This window comes from Impatiens glandulifera, chromosome 7, assembly GCF_907164915.1.
Source record: "Impatiens glandulifera chromosome 7, dImpGla2.1, whole genome shotgun sequence".
NCBI classification, from domain to species: domain Eukaryota; kingdom Viridiplantae; phylum Streptophyta; class Magnoliopsida; order Ericales; family Balsaminaceae; genus Impatiens; species Impatiens glandulifera.
Window position 1 is genome coordinate 33,506,390 of NC_061868.1, and position 20,639 is coordinate 33,527,028.

Consider the following 20,639-nt stretch of genomic DNA (forward strand, 5'->3'; position numbering starts at 1 on the left):
AATTTAAGTTCAATTATATCATTCTCGACACCATTTATAATAATAATTTTTTTTTCTCTATCATTACTCTAAACTTTAATTTAAAAACGGTAGAATTGTTATTTGTATTATTTATTAGGATTATGGGATTTTCGAATTACTTCTTTTAAATTTTACCATTTGAGCTATTTATTGTTAAAATTAATAAAGATTTTAAACGGCATTAACTTATTATCTACGTTTCCAAATAAATAAAATTTTAACTAATCGAAAATTTTGACTATAGAATTTTAGTCAAAATCATTCCTTCACTTAAATTTAATAATAAAATTAAGGAAATAGATATTTTATTTATTTATTTATAAATGTTTCATATATAATAAGTTAATTTTTTTTAAATCGATAATTATTTTTTTACAACAAAACTCTCAAATTATAAGGTTTGGAAGAATATATCTGAAATTCAAATTAAATCTCAGTAGGAGTCTCAATTTTAATCCGACCATTTAAAAACATCTTGGTTATATTTTTTAAACTTTTACTAAGTATTTTACAATAATCAAATGGATATTAAAGTACAATATGAAGAAGTTGCTTTAACATCAACTATTTTATTTCATAAATTAATTAAATAATACAGTTAAGAAGTTGCATTAATATAAACTGTTTTATTTATATTGGATGCGTTAGGAATAAATTTATGTAAATAAGCAATGAAGAGAGGTTTTAATAATGTAATTATAATATTCTATCAATAAATAAATAAAATATCCATTAATAAATTTGATTATTACCATTTCATTCTTCATGTGAGGGTAGAAGGAAAATTGGATGAAATGACCAGTAATTGATTTAAATAGGGAGATGACTAGTAAATGATGACAATTTGAAACTACTCCGCGAAAACCGAATTGAATTTTCTTGTGTGGGACGGTTTTTCTTCGAAACCAAACGAGGATGGAACGGAAATAGTATTTATGTCTCCCGCTCCGATTATGCCTGAACACTATAAAATATAATTAAATATATTAAATCACCAATATATTTATTTATTCACTATATTTTATGAAAAAAGTTGTAAGTTTATTTCTTTATAATAATATAAAATTTCAATAAATTAACATATATATTATATTAAAAAATCCGTATATATAATATTATCTTATAATTTTTTTAGTTTTTTAAAAATGTTTTTATTAACGGTGTCTCGCGGAGATTCCCCGAAATCGAACAAAATCGAACAGGACGGGGATAGTATTAAAAAAAATCTCGAAATAAAAACGGGGCAGGGATGGTAAATGAAATGCATTCCCCGCCCCGAATTGCCTCATTGTCATCTCTATGACCAACGCCTAATAAAAATTGCGCAAATGACCACTTCCTATTTTTTGGACAAAAATACCCCCGTCGCGTAACGCGACGCTGCGTGTGACGCGATAACAGTCGCGTCACGCGACAGCACAGATGTGTCTCGCGACAGCACGCTCGTCACGCGACGGCACACTCGACGTATTAGGGTTCCCCGCCCCGAATTGCCTCATTGTCATCTCTATGACCAACGCCTAATAAAAATTGCGCAAATGACCACTTCCTATTTTTTGGACAAAAATACCCCCGTCGCGTAACGCGACGCTGCGTGTGACGCGATAACGGTCGCGTCACGCGACAGCACAGATGTGTCTCGCGATAGCACGCTCGTCACGCGACGGCACACTCGACGTATTAGGGTTCCCCGCCCCGAATTGCCTCATTGTCATCTCTATGACCAACGCCTAATAAAAATTGCGCAAATGACCACTTCCTATTTTTTGGACAAAAATACCCCCGTCGCGTAACGCGACGCTGCGCGTGACGCGATAACGGTCGCGTCACGCGACAGCACAGATGTGTCTCGCAACAGCACGCTCGTCACGCGACGGCACACTCAACGTATTAGGGTGCGACGCAATGTCGTGTTACGCGACAAAGGTATTTTTGTAAAAAAAAAAAATTAATAATAATTTAGTCATTTGTGCAATTTTCATTAATAGCTGGTCATCTGCCCATCTAAGTCAATTATTTCATTGAATCAATCAAGGCTAGTGTTTGAAATTCGAGATTATGAATAAAATAATTTTTTTTAATATTCTATAACTTCTAATTGATTAATTCATATATAAACTTTATAACCTTCAAGGAGAGATAAAGGATTACATCCGTTTATTATCATTTCTTTTATTTAGATTTTTTTAAGTTCCATATATTTTAAGGCTTTTAAGGTGATTTGCGGTCATAAATCGTTCAAAAAAATCTCGACTTATGGAATTTTCATCGCCGAGTTTCTAATTTGATTGAATGCAACGTAATACCCTTTTTGCGTTCGACACCATTGATTGTAGGATGGCGCGAGTTCTGACCGGTGTTGATAAGTTCTTTAACTAGAAAATTAAGTCTCCTCATGTTCTTTTCTCTTTAAAGTTGTGTGTAACAAACCGACATCTTATAACTATTTATGTCGTTGCAATTGCTCACATTTCAGTCGGTGATGCGTTTGGCTCGTGGCTTTTGAGTGGTCTAGCAACAACTTTTTTTAGTCGCAAAACTATTTTGTGTTATCATCGTGTCTTTTGATGCTTCTCCCTAATGTAAAGTATATAACATCCCTTATACTGAACTTTGTCGACCGAACCGTCCGGAGAAATTCAACTACATTCATTAGGATGGTAGCTGTGAACTTTTATTGGAAGACAATGATATGAATATCGATTGTCCTAGATGTATTTAGACATTGAAACATTTTACCTATGTTTTAACTCTAGACAAGAGCTGGGCATCGTGCATAAAAAGTCGTATTCGACTCAGGCAAGTCGTGTTAGACTTTCAACCGTGTTGTGTCGTGTCTCAATCTTATACGTGTCGTGTCGTATCTTGACTCACTCAAAATATTATGATCCACATGATCTTTTATGTCGTATTAGTTTGTGTTCACAAGTTTATTCATGTTGTGGTAACTCGTATTTATATTCGTGTTTCGTATTATTCTGACAAGAATTTCGACATAATTGTGTTGTGTTGATGCCCGTTTTCATGTGTGTCATTTCGTGTCTTGATACACTAATGTTAATTATTTAATTATATATGTATAAAATTATGTTGTTAGTAAATCTTATAAAATATGATTATTAATTTTGTTTATTTATTTTAATTTAGAAAACTTAAATTAATTGTGTGAAATATGTTATTTAAAAATTAATTAATATGTTAAATATGTAAGATGTGTAGATATAAATTTTAACATATAGTTTCATAAATAATAATATGAATGTCAATTATTTAAAATGTGTTTTAAAATTTACAAAAAAATAAAATATTTTGAACGATTACCAATAGATTTTGCCTCAAACATTTTACATAAAACTTTGTCTAAACATCTACTTAAGTTCCTAGTGAAGATCAAGGAAGATTTCGTTTACTTCTTACTTTTTATTTTTATTTTATTGTAGACGTAAGTGTTCACACTTTCTATCTACTTAAGGACAATATACTATCATGAATTAAAAATAATACTTGAAACATAAAAAAATATTAAACTTTTCATGTTTGTTTGTGTCTTGTATAGTTATAATGTTCAATAATTGCATATAGTTCAAACAAATTATTATTGTTGCGGTTGTAAGGTTTTCAAGGTGATTTGGGTCATTAATCGTTCATAAAAAATTACGACTTAAGGAATTTTCATCACCGAGTTCTAAATTTGATTGAATGCAACGTAATGCCCTCCTTGCGTTCGACACTAGTGGTTGTAGGATGGCGCGAGTTCTGACTAATGTTGATAAATTCTTTAACTAGCAAATTAAGTCTCCTCACGTTCTTTTCTCTTTAAAGTTGTGTGTAACAAAACGACATCCTATAATTATTTATGTCGTTGAAATTGCTCACATTTCAGTCGGTGATGAGTTTGGCTCGTGGCTTTTAAGTGGTCTAGCCAATACTTTTTCTAGTCGCAAAACTATTTTGTGTTATCTTTCTGTCTTTGCAGGATGCTTCTCCCTAATGTAAAGTATAACATCCCTTATACTGAACTTTGTCGGCCAATATGTCCGAAGATATTCAACTACATTCATTAGGACGGTAGCTGTGAACTTTTAGTGGAAAACATTGATATGAATATCGATTGTCCTAGATGTATTTAGACGTTGAAACATTTTACCTCTAATTTGGCTCTAGACTAGAGATGGGCATCGCGCATAAAAAGTCGTATTCGACTCGGGCAAGTCGTGTTAGACTTTCAATCTTGTTGTATCGTGTCTGAATCTTATGTGTGTCATGTCGTGTCTTGTCTCACTCAAAATATTATGATCCACGGGATTTTTCGTGTCGTATTAATTTGTGTTCACGAGTTTATTTGTGTTGTGGTAACTCGTATTTATATTTGTGTTTCGTGTTATTCCGACAAGAGTTTCGATTTAATCGTGTTGTGTCGATGCCCGTTTTAATGTGTGTCATTTCGTGTATTGACACACTCATGTTAATTATTTAATTATATATATATATGTGTATAAAATTATATTGTTAGTAAATATTATAAAATATGATTATTATTTTTTTTTTCATTTAGAAAACTTAAATTAAATTTATAAGTTAAATGTGTTATATATGTTATTTAAAAAACTAATTAATATGTTAAATATGTAAGATGTGTATATATAAATTTTAACATATAGTTTCATAAATAATAATGTGAATGTCAATTATTTAAATTGTGTTTTAAAACTTAAAAAAAAAAATTATTTTGAACGATTACCAATAGAGTTTACCTTAAACATTCTAAATAAAACTTTGTCTAAACCACCTACTCAAGTTCCTAGTGAAGATCAAGCAAGATTTCGTTTACTTCTTACTTTATATTTTTCTTTTATTGTAGACGTAAGTGTTCACATTTTTTATCTACTTAAGGACAATATACTATCATGAATTAAAAATAATACTTGAAACATCAGAAAAATATTGAACTTTTCATGTTTGTATGTGTCTTGTATAGTTATAATGTTCAATAATTGCATATAGTTCGAACAAATTATTATTGTTGCAGTTGTAAGGTTTTCAAGGTGATTTGGGTCATTAAACCTTCATAAAAAATTACGACTTATGGAATTTTCATCGTTGAGTTCTAAATTTGATTGAATGCAACGTAATGCCCTCCTTGCATTCGACAATACTAGTTGTAAGATGACGCGAGTTCTGACTAGTGTTGATAAGTTCTTTAACTAGCAAATTAAGTCTCCTCACATTATTTTCTCTTTAAAGTTGTGTGTAACAAAACGACATCCTATAACTATTTATGTCGTTGCAATTGCTCACATTTCAATCGGTGATGGGTTTGGCTCGTGGCTTTTGAGTGGTCTAACCACTACTTTTTCTAGTCGCAAAACTATTTTGTGTTATCGTCTTGTCTTTGCAGGATGCTTCTAAACATTGTCGACCAATATGTCCTAAGAAATTCAACTACATTCATTGGGACGGTAGCTACGAACTGTTATTGGAAGACATTGATTTGAATATAAATTGTTCTAGATGTATTTTGAAGTTGAAACATCTTACCTTTATTTTGACTATAGACTAGAGCTAGGCATCGTGCATAAACGGTCGTATTCGACTCGGACAAGTCGTGTTAGACTTTCAGTCGTGTTTCAATCTTATGTGTGTCGTGTTGTGTCTTGACACAATTAAATTATTATGATCCAAATGCTCTTTCATGTTGTGTTAATTCGTGTTCATTAGTTTATTCGTGTTGTGGTAACTCGTATTTAAATTTGTGTTTCGTGTTATTCTGACAAGAGTTTCGATCTAATTGTGTTGTGCTGATATCCGTTTTCATGTGTGTTATTTCGTGTCTTGACACATTTATGTTAATTATTTATTTATGTATAAAATTATATTGTTAGTAAAAATTATAAAATATAATTTATTATTTTGTTTATTTATTTTAATTTAGAAAACTTAAATTAATTAATAAGTTTAATGTGTGGAATATCTTATTTAAAAAACTAATTAATATGTTAAATATGTAAGATATGTAGATATAAATTTTAACATATAGTTTATAAATAATAATGTGAATGTCAATTATTTAAAATATGTTTTAAAACTTAAAAAAAAATATTTTGAACGATTACCAATATATTTTTCCTAAAAAATTCTATATAAAACTTTGTCTAAAACACCTACTCAAGTTCCCATTGAAGATCAAGCAAGATTTCATTACTTCTTACTTTATATTTTTATTTTATTATGACGTAAGTGTTCACACTTTCTATCTACTTAAGGACATTACACTATCATGAATTAAAAATAATACTTGAAACATTAAAAAAATATTAAACTTTTCATATTTTTATGTGTCTTATATAGTTATAATGTTCAATTATTTCATAGTTCAAACAAATTACTATTGTTGCAGAAGTAAGGTTTTCAAGGTGACTTGCGGTCATAAATCGTTCATAAAAAATCTCGACTTATGGAATTTTCATTGCCGAGTTCCGAATTTGATTGGAATGCAATGTAATACCCTCCTTGAGTTCGACACTGTTGTTTGTAGGATGGCGCGAGTTCTGACCGGTGTTGATAAGTTCTTTAACTAGCAAATTAAGTATCCTTACATTCTTTTCTCTTTAAAGTTGTGTGTAACAAAACGACATCATATAACTATTTATGTCCTCACATTTTAGTTAATGATGCGTTTAGCTCGTGGCTTTTGAGTGGTCTAGCCACTACTTTTTCTAGTCGCAAATCTATTTTGTGTTATCGTCGTGTCTTTGCAAGATGCTTCTCCCTAATGTAAAGTATAACATCATTTATACTAAACTTTGTCTGTCAATATGTCCGAAGAAATTCAACTACATTCATTGGGACGACAATTGAGAACTTTTAATGGAAAACATTGATATGAATATAGATTGTCCTAGATGTATTTAGACGTTGAAACAACTTGCCTCTATTTTGACTCTAGACTAGAACTGAGCATCGTGCATAATAGGTCGTATTCGACTTAGACAAGTTGTGTTAGACTTTCAATCGTGTTATGTCGTTTCTCAATCTTATGCGTGTTGTGTCTTGAGTTAATCAAAATATTATGATCCACAAGTTCTTCTATGTCATGTTAATTCGTGTTCACGAGTTTATTCGTGTTGTGGTTACTCGTATTTAAATTCGTGTTTCGTGTTATTCTGACAATAGTTTCAACCTAATCGCGTTGTGTCGATGTCCGTTTTAATGTGTGTCATTTCGTGTCTTGACACACTTATGTTAATTATTTATTTATATCTGTATAAAATTATATTGTTAGTAAAAATTATAAAAAATGATTATTTATTTTGTTTATTTATTTTATTTTAGAAAACTTAAATTAATTTAATGAGTTAAATATGTTATTTAAAATACTAACTAATATGTTAAATATGTAAGATGTGTAGATATAAATTTTAACATATAGTTTCATAAATAATAATGTGAATGTCAATTATTTAAAATGTGTTTTAAAACTTTAGAAAAATAAAATTATTTTGAACGATTACCAATAGATTTGTCTTCAAACATTCTAAATAAAACTTTGTCTAAAGCACCTACTCAAGTTCCCATTAAAGATCAAGCAAGATTTCATTACTTCTTACTTTATGTTTTAATTTTATTATAGACATAAGTGTTTACACTTTCTATCTACTTAAGGACAATACACTATCATGAATTAAAAATAATACTTGAAACATAAAAAAAAAATTCAATTTTCAAAATCCAAAAAATTATTTTTGTAATTTTGGGACACCAAATCATTTTCTAAAAATCTCGAAAAATTAGAAAATGCATTTTAAATATTTTGAAATATTTCCACAAAAATATTTCAACAAGGTCTTGTTTGGTGTTTATTTGTAAACTCTAATGTTTTAAAAATGATTAATATTCTTCAGGTATTTCCACTTTAGTTATCATTCGCAACAGGTACCAACATTTAAATATTATTGTTTCAATACTTTTAATAACGCTAAATCTAGAAGCATTACTAGGACCGAAAGAATAATTGATTAAGACTCAAACGTTATACAACTAATTTTCAAAAGTCATATTTATAAGTAGAGACCGTTTTTAAAATGAGTACAGAGGATGAAGCGCGAAAGTCCTTTCCCGAGTATCACCAAATTTCGAACCAAACGAAATTCTGGTGCAAAATATGTTCATACACGTACACTTTTTTATTGATTTTTTAAAAATCAATTGGCGACTCTTTCTTCAAATAAATAATCTCTTCTTAAATTAATTATGTTTAATTGATTTAAATTGAATTTCATAAAAAAATCAAATCGTCATTTGATTATAAAAAATTCTCATATTATTAAATTTGAATAAAATTAATTATTTTTACATAATTAATTTTAAAAAGCTGACAGGTGCTATCAAAATCTTTTAAAAATAATGTTTTATTTTAAAAAATCTACTCCAATGTGTTAAATATTTATATTTTGTCTATTTATCACTAACCAACTATATTGATATATTTAATCATATTTATTTTATTTTAACGTCAATTATTTTTTTACCCATTCTAAATACAAATTAGATATCGAGGTTGGTGACGAATCAAAAGTTACATTGTTTGTAACTCAATAAATTGATTAATTTAATTGTTTCTGATTTGTTACAATTATATCCGAATTGTGATAAGGATTTACCATTGTCGTTATCATTTATGTCATCGCAAAAACTTGTATTCCAAGTTAAAATAAGATATTAGAACTTAGAAAAAAAAAATCGTATAATTTTACGGTTATAAAAGTGTTTGATTCAAGTCAATAATAATTACTCAACCTATATACATATTTTGAATGTCTCTATGTTGCTAGCTTGTATGTAAATTTGAAACATATTTTATATATTAAATTAAACTTTTATTAATGAGGCATATCTTTAGGCAATGTTATTAAAGAAATAATTCTTTTAATTTTTTGTGATCAAATAAATTGTTTTTATATGTTGTTTAATATTTTAATAACTTAAGCGGTTAAAAATACAAACAAATTTGGAGATACTCCCTAAAAATAATTTATTGTAATGAAAAAACAAACGAGTTAGATTTTTTTATTTTCTAATTTTTTTTATGATTTTTTTAATTAATATATATTATCATAAGTAAACTTAATTTTGCAAACAACAAGAATTGTAGTTATTAGAGAGACATTGTTCTGTGTGTTATTGAAATAATTTAGAAAGTAAAAAATGGATGATTATTTATAATTTTGAGGATATGAAATATATATATATATATATATATATATATATATATATATTTATATATTTTAAACTTAAAATATATTAATATATATAAATAAAATAAAAAATAATATTTTAAAAAATAATATTTTGATTAATAATTTAATTAATTTAATGAATTAAAGGAGGAATAAAGTATTTTTTAAATTTTTTTTATTATTAGAATAACTCAAAATTAAACCAGCCAAAGAATTACAATTATTTTTGTAAGAGGGAATGTTGATGGATTAGATAATTTCTTAGAAAATCAAACAAATTTGGGACTTTCATTTTCATAAGACTGTAATCAATCATTCAATCAATCAAAATCTTCCATCAACACAAAAAGAAAATAACACTAGTACTTGAGAGTTGCAATAGATGAATCCCCTCTTCATCATCATCTTCTCTTCCTACAGCAAAATAATCTAAATGCTAAGATGTTGATGATCTTCTCTAGGTAAGCTCTGAACTGTATCAGACCATCTCCCCGGCGAATGATCACTACTATTAGACGAAACATGAGCCTCAGCTCTCGCTTCCCTCACCATCCTCAATACCTCCTTAATCACAGGCCTTTCATCACCACAAACAGAGACACACGCCATAGCAATATTCAACAGCGCCCCAAGTTTATCCTCATTCGGAGGTCCATCATCAGACTCCTCCGTCTCATGATCTTCCCTAACAGACCGTACCCATTTAGGAATATCAGATCCATGTTCCTCAACAACATCCTCAAACGGCGTCTTCCCAGTTAAAAGTTCAAGAACAAGAACACCGAAGCTGTACACGTCGCCTTCCTGTGTGCTGGTGGTTGCTGTTGTTGTCATGTGCCGGCACTCCGGTGCTTTGTAAAAGACGCCGCCGCCGCTGGATTCGACGGTTATGTCATCTGGGTTTTTGAAGGAAGAGAGACCGTAGTCGGTGAGACAGGATTCGAAGTCGGATCCGAGAAGTACGTTTGAGGATTTGAGATTTCCGTGGGTGAGATTTGAATTCTGGTGAATGTAGAGTAATCCAGCAGCTACATCTTCTGCTATTTTCAAACATGATGTCCAATGAAGAGGCTTTCCTCCTCCCGGAGGTGCTCTTGATCCTGAATATGGAACAGGAAACAAATTAAGCTTAAATCATTAATGGGTTTCATTGAAATCTACATGATTATAGTTTCAGACCGTGAATGAGTGAGAAAAGGCTGCCGTTTGGGAAGTAATCATAAACAAGGAGTCGTTCTTCTTTAGCATGAAAATAGGCACGAATTGGAACCAGATTCGGGTGCCTTAATCTACCCAATATCTCCATATATCTTCTGAATTCCTCCACGCGTGGATATCGCGCCTCCCTCAGCCTCTTCACCGTCACAATGTATCCCGATTCCATTACCGCCTTGTAAGTGCTACCCACAGTTCCTCTTCCCAATGTCTCCGCCGACGCCTTCAATAGATCCTCCATTGTATAGTTCATCCTCTCTTCCCCTACCCCTTCTCCTACCAAAAACACCAGATTTCCCGTCCCTCCTCCCTCTTCCGTTTCTTCCCATGAAAACTGCTTCCCTCCACCGGCGCCGACGGCGCCGCCGTTGTTGTTTCCTTCCGCCGTCGTTGTGACGGTCCTAGAAGACGTCCTCCCGCTTCTCTTACAGACAACACACATGATTATAAGACAGAGAATCAGTAACCCAAAACCCCCCACGCTGCCGACTACGACGGCGGTAATCTGTTTCCGATTCAACCCATGTTTCTTCTTCTTCTCCTTAATCGGAGAACTGGGGCTCGCCGACGGCGACATTAAATCGCATGTCGATTCTATTTGGGTTCCGCAAAGGCCAATGTTGCCGAAGAACGAAGAGATAGAGAATCTAACCATGGCAGGAGTCACTGGGATCTGACCGTGGAGGTGGTTATTGGATACATTGAAGAACCTCAAACTGGGTTGGTTAAACGGAGGGATTTCGCCTGTGAGTTGATTGTTATCTAAAGATAGTACGTATAAGCGGCTGAGGTTGAGCAGGGAGTTGGGTATTTCGCCGGAGATTCTGTTATCTGATATGACAATGACCTTGAGACGGTGGAGAAGGGAAAGAGTCGCCGGAATTTGACCGGAGAAATGATTTCCGTTTAAATAGATTGATTTGAGATTTGGTAGGCTTGAGAGATCTGGGATTTGACCAGTTAGTGAGTTTGCTTTGAAACTGAGTAGTCGGAGCTGATCTAACTTGTTGAGAATATTGATATTAAGTTGGCCGGTTAAGTTGAGGTGTTCGAGGACTAGCTTTATGACTCTTCCTTTTAAGCATTGTTTGACTCCTTTCCATTGACAAGGATCACTTCCATGGCGCCATTGTAGGTGATTTGAGTTATCAATTTCTGATTTGAGAGATAAGAGGGTGTCAGCATCGTCTGACAATGCGCAATGGAGGAGAAAAGAGAAGGATGTAGAGAAAAGGAGAAGTAGAATACATGAAGTTCTTCTTGGGAACTCCATATATCTAATCATCCAGTCAAGCAAGCAAATGAAATGAGAATCAGAGATGATGAAACAAAAAGAATGAAATGGAATAGTATGAGGCAAGAATCATTCATTCATTGATTCCTTCCTTCCTTCCTTCCTTCATCGATTCAATCGCCAAATGGCTTTCCAAATACTGGCTTCTGGGTTTTCCCCCATATTAAATATTGCTGTTACCATGGCATGGAAATGAAGCAGAAGCTGAAGTGATGATGATGATGATGAGCAGAGAAAGATGAATGCTTGCAACAGACAGTCATAAGAGATAATGGGTTTTCTCTCTCTTTCTTTTATTTCAGTGAGTCTTTGAAGATAATAAAAGCAGTCGCGATCTGAAGATGAATTGAGAGTGTTGTTTCACGGGTAATCAATCCCAGCTTGTGTACTTTCACGTGAAAGCAGAGGGAGGTTTCAGATACCCAAATATACTATCTTTATAAGAAGATGATGATGAGTCAGAAGATTGGTGTTAAAAAAATAGTGAAAACAACAACAGGAGGAAGAGTTAATTAATTAAGAATCTGGTTGGAATTTCAAGATCATTTGATGGTAGCATTGGATCCAGTCTGTATATTCATTCAACTATGCTTAAACATGAGAAAACATATATCATCATCATCATCTTGTTTACATAAGAAAACCCCCCACCCCCATAACCCCATTGAAATGACTGAAATCAATAATTCAAGAGAGAGGGAGGGGGGAGACAGAAGAGGCCATGCAATGCCAACTGTTGTAAGTAAATTCAGGACAATTAATTTTTACAAGTTTTATTCATGTTTTCCTTTCACTCTATTTATAACAAATAATAAATGGTAGCAGCAGCAGAAGCAGCAGCTAGTGTGTCTTCTCTGAACAATATTAAATTGGATGTTTTTTACTCTCCTCTCCTCCTCATGGTCAATGCTAGCATGGGTAATTAAAAACCCTAAAGAAATATTCAGTTAAGTTCAGTGTTCTCCTCATACTAAACTCCAAAGATTGCCTCTTCCCCATTCACTTTTGTTTTTTTCCCTCATGGAAGATTCCTCCATTTCTTAAACTTAATTGCCAACAACAACAACCAAAAGGGAAAAAAGGGAAGAAGAAGAAGGGTTCGTTCAGGCATCAGTGAGTGAGTGAACCATACAAAAAATTCTCAAATTTGGATTGCCTCACCCTAGGCCTGTTCTGGTTAGGACATGGCTTCACGTGAGAGGAGATTTAGTAAAAAAACTGAGCACTCACAAAACTTTTATTTTTGTAAGGGTCAACTATTAAGAAGAAAAAAAGAGGAGGTTTTGCCTGGCTTAAGTTGCAAAAAGTTGTGTGACTCTTGGCCAGTACACTTTGTTTGGGAAGGTTCTTAAGAATCAATCAATTATATAGTACATTTTGTTCATGAATGTGTTCAGATTTTGAACAAAATGTGTTCAGATTTTGTTGTATTATGTCAAAATTAATGGTTGTATTTGGTCAAATTAGAATTAAAGAGTTAAATTTTATTTCTTAAATTTTGTAGACCATTTAATAGGATGAATTTGAATTTAAATTAGAATTTCAATTTAATTTAGTGTAAATTTATAATTTTATAATTTTATTCTTTTTAGATCTTAATCGTAATTTTATATTTTTATTTTTTTAAACAAAATAACTTATTATTTTATCATTTAAAACATGATTAAAATTTTAATTAATAATTTTTTTTTTTTGAAATTTAGGAGGTTAAAATATCGAATTAATGTTTTTTTATTATTTTTAATTTAGTAAATTAACATTTTGAACTATTATATATATATATATATATTAATTTAATAGGTTAACATGTTAAGTCGATATTTTCTTTTTAAATTTAAGAAGTTAAGAGGTTGAACCGATATTTGATTTTTAATATTTGAAGTTAACCGATTGCACTGATATTTCTTTTAATGAAAATTGAAATTTAAAAACATCTCTTACTCTTGAGTTATTCTAATTTATTGTGTCAAACTAATATTTTAATAAAATAAATAATATATATTAAAATTATTTTTATTATACTTTTTTTTTACAAACATAGAAAAGAAATTGAGATTAAATTATAATTATAGTTTTTTAGTTATAGGAAGTGAATTGTAATTTAATACCAAGTCTCATCTAATTAGAATTAGAATTCTAATTTCAATTTCAATTCAACTCATCCAAACACACCCCAAGAATTAAGAAAACAATGAATTGATTGAACAAAAACAATTGAGCACAATAATACTTGAGAAAATGATTTAAATTTCGGTAAAAGATATAAGAGGATAAAGAAATAAGAAAATATTTGCAAGAACAAAATAAATACTTGGATGTTAGAAATGATTTGAATCTCTTTTAATGATTGAACTAAAGTTATTATATATATTCCTTATTTTCATTATTCATGTAAAGAGTGAGAATGTATCGAGATTAGAGATGATAGTGGCAAGATGATTGAGTTTTTGGAGATTAGGAGTGTGTGAAACTAATACTCAATATTTTTTTATTTTTATTTTTATTTTTCAACTTTTATAATATTTAGTTTATTTAGAAAATAATAAAAATAAATTCACACTCGAATCGAGTAATTAAGTATCCGACGGAGAATAGAGAGATACTCGTAATGTCGGGGTCGATTAGTAAAATAAAAATCAGATTCGTGGATAGAAATTTCACTAGGTTAAAGATGTGTGACTATTTTAATATCGACAACCAACCAATATTATTAGTGTTACGCCTAATATTTTAGGCTTTGCACGTGGATAATATATTTTTTTTTTGAAAATAAGAGAATAACTAATTCACTTTTTAAAATGACCAAGAATGTTCAAAGTTCAAACTCACCTCTTTATGACCATAATTTATTGTTTTTTTTTTCTCTACAACTACAACTAAGAAAAACCAGTCTTCGTTAACTAATTTGCTGCTTTCATTTTTTAGGCATAAGAATAACATTTATGTGTTTTTAAAAATAATACGCCTTTCTAGTTTTCCTAAAAAACAATAGAATGTAGAGTAACAAAAACAATACATAGGTAAAAGAACAATATGGATTGTAATCCAATCCATTGAAAAATATGAATTTGAATGAAATATATTGGATTAGAACTTTCTTCACCATACTTCTGGGCTTATTTAACTTTTTATATTTGTTAAAAATAATATAAAATCGAATTAATTAAAAAAATTAAAATGATAGGTCAAAACACCTGTGATGTTTATTTTTTTTTAATAAAATATCAAATAACTAATATTGTGATAGTTCTAGTATTAAATAACTCAATTCAAAATTACAACTTATTTAGTGAAGTTTAAAATAATAATTGAGCTATATATAAATAATAATATTTAATTAATATTTTTAAAAAATAAACTCTTACTATTTATTTGAAATAAACTCTCAATTTACTAGTTAACAAATATACAACTTAAAAAGGTAAAAAACACGTGTATATTAACATCAAACATAACCTAAAATTCAAGAGTTAAAAGGGTTAAAATTGCTTGAAAAACAAACAAACCCACACATATAAAGATTTTAGAAATTACCTTAGTTTTCTGATACTAAGCTTAATTAAACATACGAAAAATAAGAAATCGATGGAACCTGAAGAAAAAAAAAAAAAAAAAAAGACCAGCTGCCTTGGCTCTTTTCCCTGAACGGTTTGATTTGGCAGTTGAAAATTTGCTTTGATTTTGGTTTTGTTTTATTTTGTAAATATGATATAATGCAAAAAAACAAGTAAATTTTTAAAATACGCGGTTCGACCGCGAAACGGTTTATTAAGCGGTCAGAATTTTGTCTTCAAAACGGTCACATTTTGAACCGGTCAAAATCCGGTCCGACCGTCCGGTTTAATCGAAAAATAAAACCGTTTTTTCCGGTTGGAAATGTTATTCTATAAACTATTATTATAATATTATTTAATTTATTTTTTTCATTAATTTTACTTTTACAGTTCCCTCTCATAACTCTCTCTTTCATTTTTGAAACACAAAAGCTTGAAGACGAGAGAAAAAAGACGACTTTCCTCATATCTATCTATTTTTTTTTTAACTCACCTTAGATCACGACTATTCTTCAGATCTTCGGATGTTCTCCAGTTCTACGGTTGTTAGTCAGATTTACGGTTGTTTTTCAGCTGAAACTCATCGGTAAGTTTATTAATTTTCATAGTATTTTCGATAATATGTTGGTTTATCATTTATGAACAGTAAGTAAATCAATATAGAACTAATGTGTTTGAGTTTAGAAGAGAATAAGTGCTAAGAATTATGATTTTTCAATTAGGGTGTGTTTGATGAGGGAGAATTGAAATTGAAATTGACATTAAAATTCTAATTCCAATTTCATGAGAATTGGTATTGAATTACAATTCAATTCCTATATTTAGAAAAATTATAGAATTGTAATTCAATTCCAATTCCTATGTTTGGGAAAATGATAGAATTGTAATTTAATTCTAATTCATATTTTGTAAAATAAAATATCGGTTCAAAATATTAACTTTTTAAATATATTTTCACGTTTTTGGCACGTTTAATTCGTTCTTGACATGTTTAACACGTTTTTGACATGTTTGACACATTTTTACACGTTTTTGGCACGTTCAAACACGTTTTTGACATGTTTAATATATTTTCACACTTAAAACACATTTTCACACGTTTAACATATTTTTCACGTTTTTGGTATGCTTAACACGTTTTTGACATTTTAAATACGTTTAACATGTTTTTCACACGTTTTAACAAGTTTAACATGTTTTTAACATGTTTAATACGTTTTTCACACGTTTAACATGTTTTTCACGTTTTCACACGTTTAACACATTTTTGGCATGTCTAACACGTTTTACACATTTTAGACACGTTTAACACGTTTTTTCACGTTTTGACACATTTAACACGTTTTCACACATTATCACACGTTTTTCACGTTTAACACGTTTTTCACATTTAACACGTTTTTCACACGTTAAACATGTTTTTCACGTTTTTGGCACGTTAAACACATTTTTGGCATGTCTAACACGTTTTTCACATGTTTTACACATTTTTGACACGTTTAACATGTTTTCCCAGTTTTGGCACATTTAAGACGTTTTTCACGTTTTTACACATTTTCACACGTTTTCTCACGTTTAACAAGTTTAACACGTTTTTCACACATTATAACAAGTTTAACATGTTTTTCACGTTTTGACACGTTTTTAATATGTTTAATACGTTTTTCATACGTTTAACATGTTTTTCACGTTTTCACACGTTTAACACGTTTTTGGCATGTCTAACACGTTTAACACGTTTTTTCACGTTTTGGCACATTTAACACGTTTTTCACATTAAACACGATTTTCATGAGTTTAAATGTTTTTCACGTTTTTGGCACGTTAAACACATTTTTGGCATGTATAACACGTTTTACACATTTTTGACACGTTTAACACGTTTTGGCACGTTTTTCACGTTTTTTACACGTTTTTTACACGTTTTCACATGTTTTAACACGTTTTTCATGTTTTTCACATGTTTTCACGTTTTTCACATTTTTCACATGTTTTAACACGTTTTTTACAATTCTCCACGTTTAACACGTTTTCACACGTTTAACATGTTTTTTTACGTTTTTGGCACATTAAACACATTTTTGGCATGTCTAACACATTTTTCACATGTTTTACACATTGTTAACACGTTTAATACGTTTTTCACGTTTTTGCATGTTTAACTCGTTTTCACACGTTTTTCACGTTTTTGGCACGTTTTACACGTTTTTAGCACGTTTTACATGTTTTTCACGTTTTGGTTTGTTTTTCACGTTTTTCACACGTTTTTGGCACATTTAACACGTTTTTGACATTTTTAATATGTTTAACATGTTTTTCACTCGTTTTGATAGGTTTAAAACGTGTTAAACATCTCAAAACGTAAAAATGTGTTAAACATATCAAAAATGTGTTAAACGTGCCAAATAATTGAAAAACTTTTTAAACGTGCCAAAACGTGAAAAATGTGTTAAACGTGTTTAAAATGTGTTAAATGTGCTAAAAATGTGTCAAACGTTTCAAAAACATAAAAAACATGTGAAACGCGTCAACAACGTGTTAAACGTGTTTAATGTGTTAAAAACGTTTTAAACATGTTAAAAACATTTTAAACGTATTAAAAACAAGAAAAGTTGTCAAAAACATGTTAAACGTTTCAAACATGTGAAAAACTTGTCAAACGTGGCAAAACATGAAAATTGTGTTAAACGTTTCAAAAATGAGGTAAATGTGTCAAAAGTGTAAAAAAATGTGTTAAAGGTGTCAAAAACGTGAAAATGTGTTAAATGTGTCAAAACGTAAAATAAACGTGTTTAATGGTAAAAAACGTGAAACGTGTTAAACGTGTCAAATGATGTATATGTGTCAAAAACGTAAAAAAATGTGTTAATTGTGTCAAAAACGAAAACAAATGTGTTAAATGTGTCAAAATGGAAAAAAAACGTGTTAAATTTGTCGAAAACATGATAAACGTGTCAAAAACATGTTAAATTTTTTAAAAAACTTGTTAAACGTGCCAAAACGTGCCAAAATGTAAAAAATATGAAAACGTGTTAAACGTTCCAAATATGTGAAAAACTTGTTAAACGTGCCCAAACGTGAAAAACGTGTTAAACGTATTAAACATGTCAAAAATGTTGTAAACGTGTCAAAAACGTAAACAAATGTGTTAAATGTGTCAAAAACATGAAAACGTGTTAAACGTGTCAAAAACGTAAAAAAAACATGTTAAATGTGTCAAAAACGTGAAAACGTGTTAAACGTGTCAAAAACATGTTAAATATGTGAAAAACTTGTTAAACGTGTCAAACCGTGCAAAATGTGTCATAATGTAAAAAACGTGTTAAACGTGTCAAAAACGTGTTAAAAACGTGAAAATCATGTTAAACGTGTCAAAACGTGTTAAACGTGTCAAGGACGTGTTAAACGTGTCAATGACGTGAAAAACATGTTAAATGTGTCAAAAACGTGTTAAATGTGTCAAGGACGTGAAAATATGTATAATGTGTCAAAACGTGTTAAACGTGTCAAAAATGTGTTAAACGTGTTAAAAACGTGAAAATTATGTTAAACGTGTCAAAAACGTGTTTAACGTGTCAAGAACGTGTTAAGCGTGTGAAGGACATGAAAAACGTGTTAAATGTGTCAAAAACATGTTAAACGTGTCAAGGACGTGAAAAACATATTTAATGTGTCAAAACATGTTAAACGTGTCAAAAACATGTTAAACGTGCCAAAACGTGTTAAACGTGTTAAAAATGTGAAAATCATGTTAAACGTGTCAAAGACGTGAAAAACGTGTTAAATGTGTCAAAAACGTGTTAAACGTGTTAGGGACGTGAAAAACGTGTTAAATGTGTCAAACGTGTCAAAAACGTGTTAAACGTGCCAAAAATGTGTTAAACGTGTTAAAAACGTGAAAATAATGTTAAACGTGTCAAAAACGTGCTTAACGTGTCAAGGACGTGTTAAACGTATCAAGGACGTAAAAAACGTGTTAAATGTGTCAAAAACGTGTTAAACATATCAAAGACGTGAAAACGTGTTAAATGTGTCAAAAATGTGTTAAACGTGCCTAAATATGAAAATGTGTTAAACGTGTGAAAAACGTGTTAAAAACGTGTTAAACGTGTTTAATGTGTGAAAAACGTGTTAAACATATCAAAACCATGAAAATTTTGTTAATTTGGAATTACAATTCCGACCTAAAATGATTGGAATTGAGAACTATCAAATTACACTATATTGAATTCCATTGGAATTCTAATTCCAATTCCAATTCCAATTCTTAATATTAAAGTGTCTAACAAACATAAGAATTGGAATTGGACTCTCCAATTCCAATTCTAATGCCAATTTCAGGGTTATCAAACACACCCTAAGTGATATTTCTAATTTTATGAATGTGCTAAATTAGAATATTCAACCAAAATAATTAATATATTGGTTATTTTGTAGTGGTAATGGTCCTCATTAAAGGTAAGGTCATTTTTTTTTTCTTCACCATCAACCAACATAGACAGAGAGAGAAAACTAATTGATCTACTCATCAATTAAAAAACCATTCAATCTAAGGAAAGTCTAAGAAAAAAAGATTAAAAAATAATTACATCTAAGAAAAGTCTAAAGAAAAAGAATACTAAAAAACTTATGAATTAAAGTATGATTCCGCTGCATATTTAATTTCTCATAATTTATTTATGATCTAATTAGGATAATTCTAACAATGAATACTTATAAAAAACACATAAAAAACACTAACTTATTTTATTTCTCTTCCTTTTCTATTTGTAAGTCTTAGGTCCATTTAAGTTTTAATATAATAAGATAAATCATTTATATGGTTTGAACCATTAATGTTATGAATTTTTAAAATAAAACACTACCTACAAACACCTGGTGGACAATGTTTGTTTAAGTATTTAAAAAGGTCGAGCTCTCTCTATGATAATTGATTCTCTCCTCTCCATCAAGGAAGAACACTAAATTAAGAAAAATGTAGAAAGAGAAGCACAACCTTCACACGAATAACATAAAGATTCGCACAATTATGAGTCGATGTATATATTACTCTTTTATGTACCGTGAAAGTCATATAATTTAAAATTCGTGACAATGTTTTCAAACTAAAAATCATGATTTAAGAACCTTCACACGAATAACATAAAGATTCGCACAACTATGAGTCGATGTATATATTACTGTTTTATGTACCATGAAAGTCATATAATTTAAAATTCGTGACAATGTTTTCAAACTAAAAATTATAATTTAAGAACCTTCACACGAATAACATAAAGATTCGCACAACTATGAGTCGATGTATATATTACTGTTTTA

General features: G+C 30.1%; 1 protein-coding gene across 1 annotated transcript; it reads right to left on the reverse strand.

Moving 5' to 3' along the window:
* Positions 1 to 9,525: 9,525 nt before the first annotated feature.
* On the reverse strand, positions 9,526 to 12,442 carry LOC124945414 (inactive leucine-rich repeat receptor-like serine/threonine-protein kinase At1g60630). Its single transcript, XM_047485843.1, has 2 exons — positions 10,437 to 12,442; positions 9,526 to 10,357 (listed from the first exon to the last, which is right to left on the reverse strand). Exons 1-2 carry the CDS (start codon positions 11,755 to 11,757, stop codon positions 9,687 to 9,689), a joined length of 1,992 nt encoding a protein of 663 aa, XP_047341799.1. The 5' UTR covers positions 11,758 to 12,442; the 3' UTR covers positions 9,526 to 9,686.
* Positions 12,443 to 20,639: the final 8,197 nt, after the last annotated feature.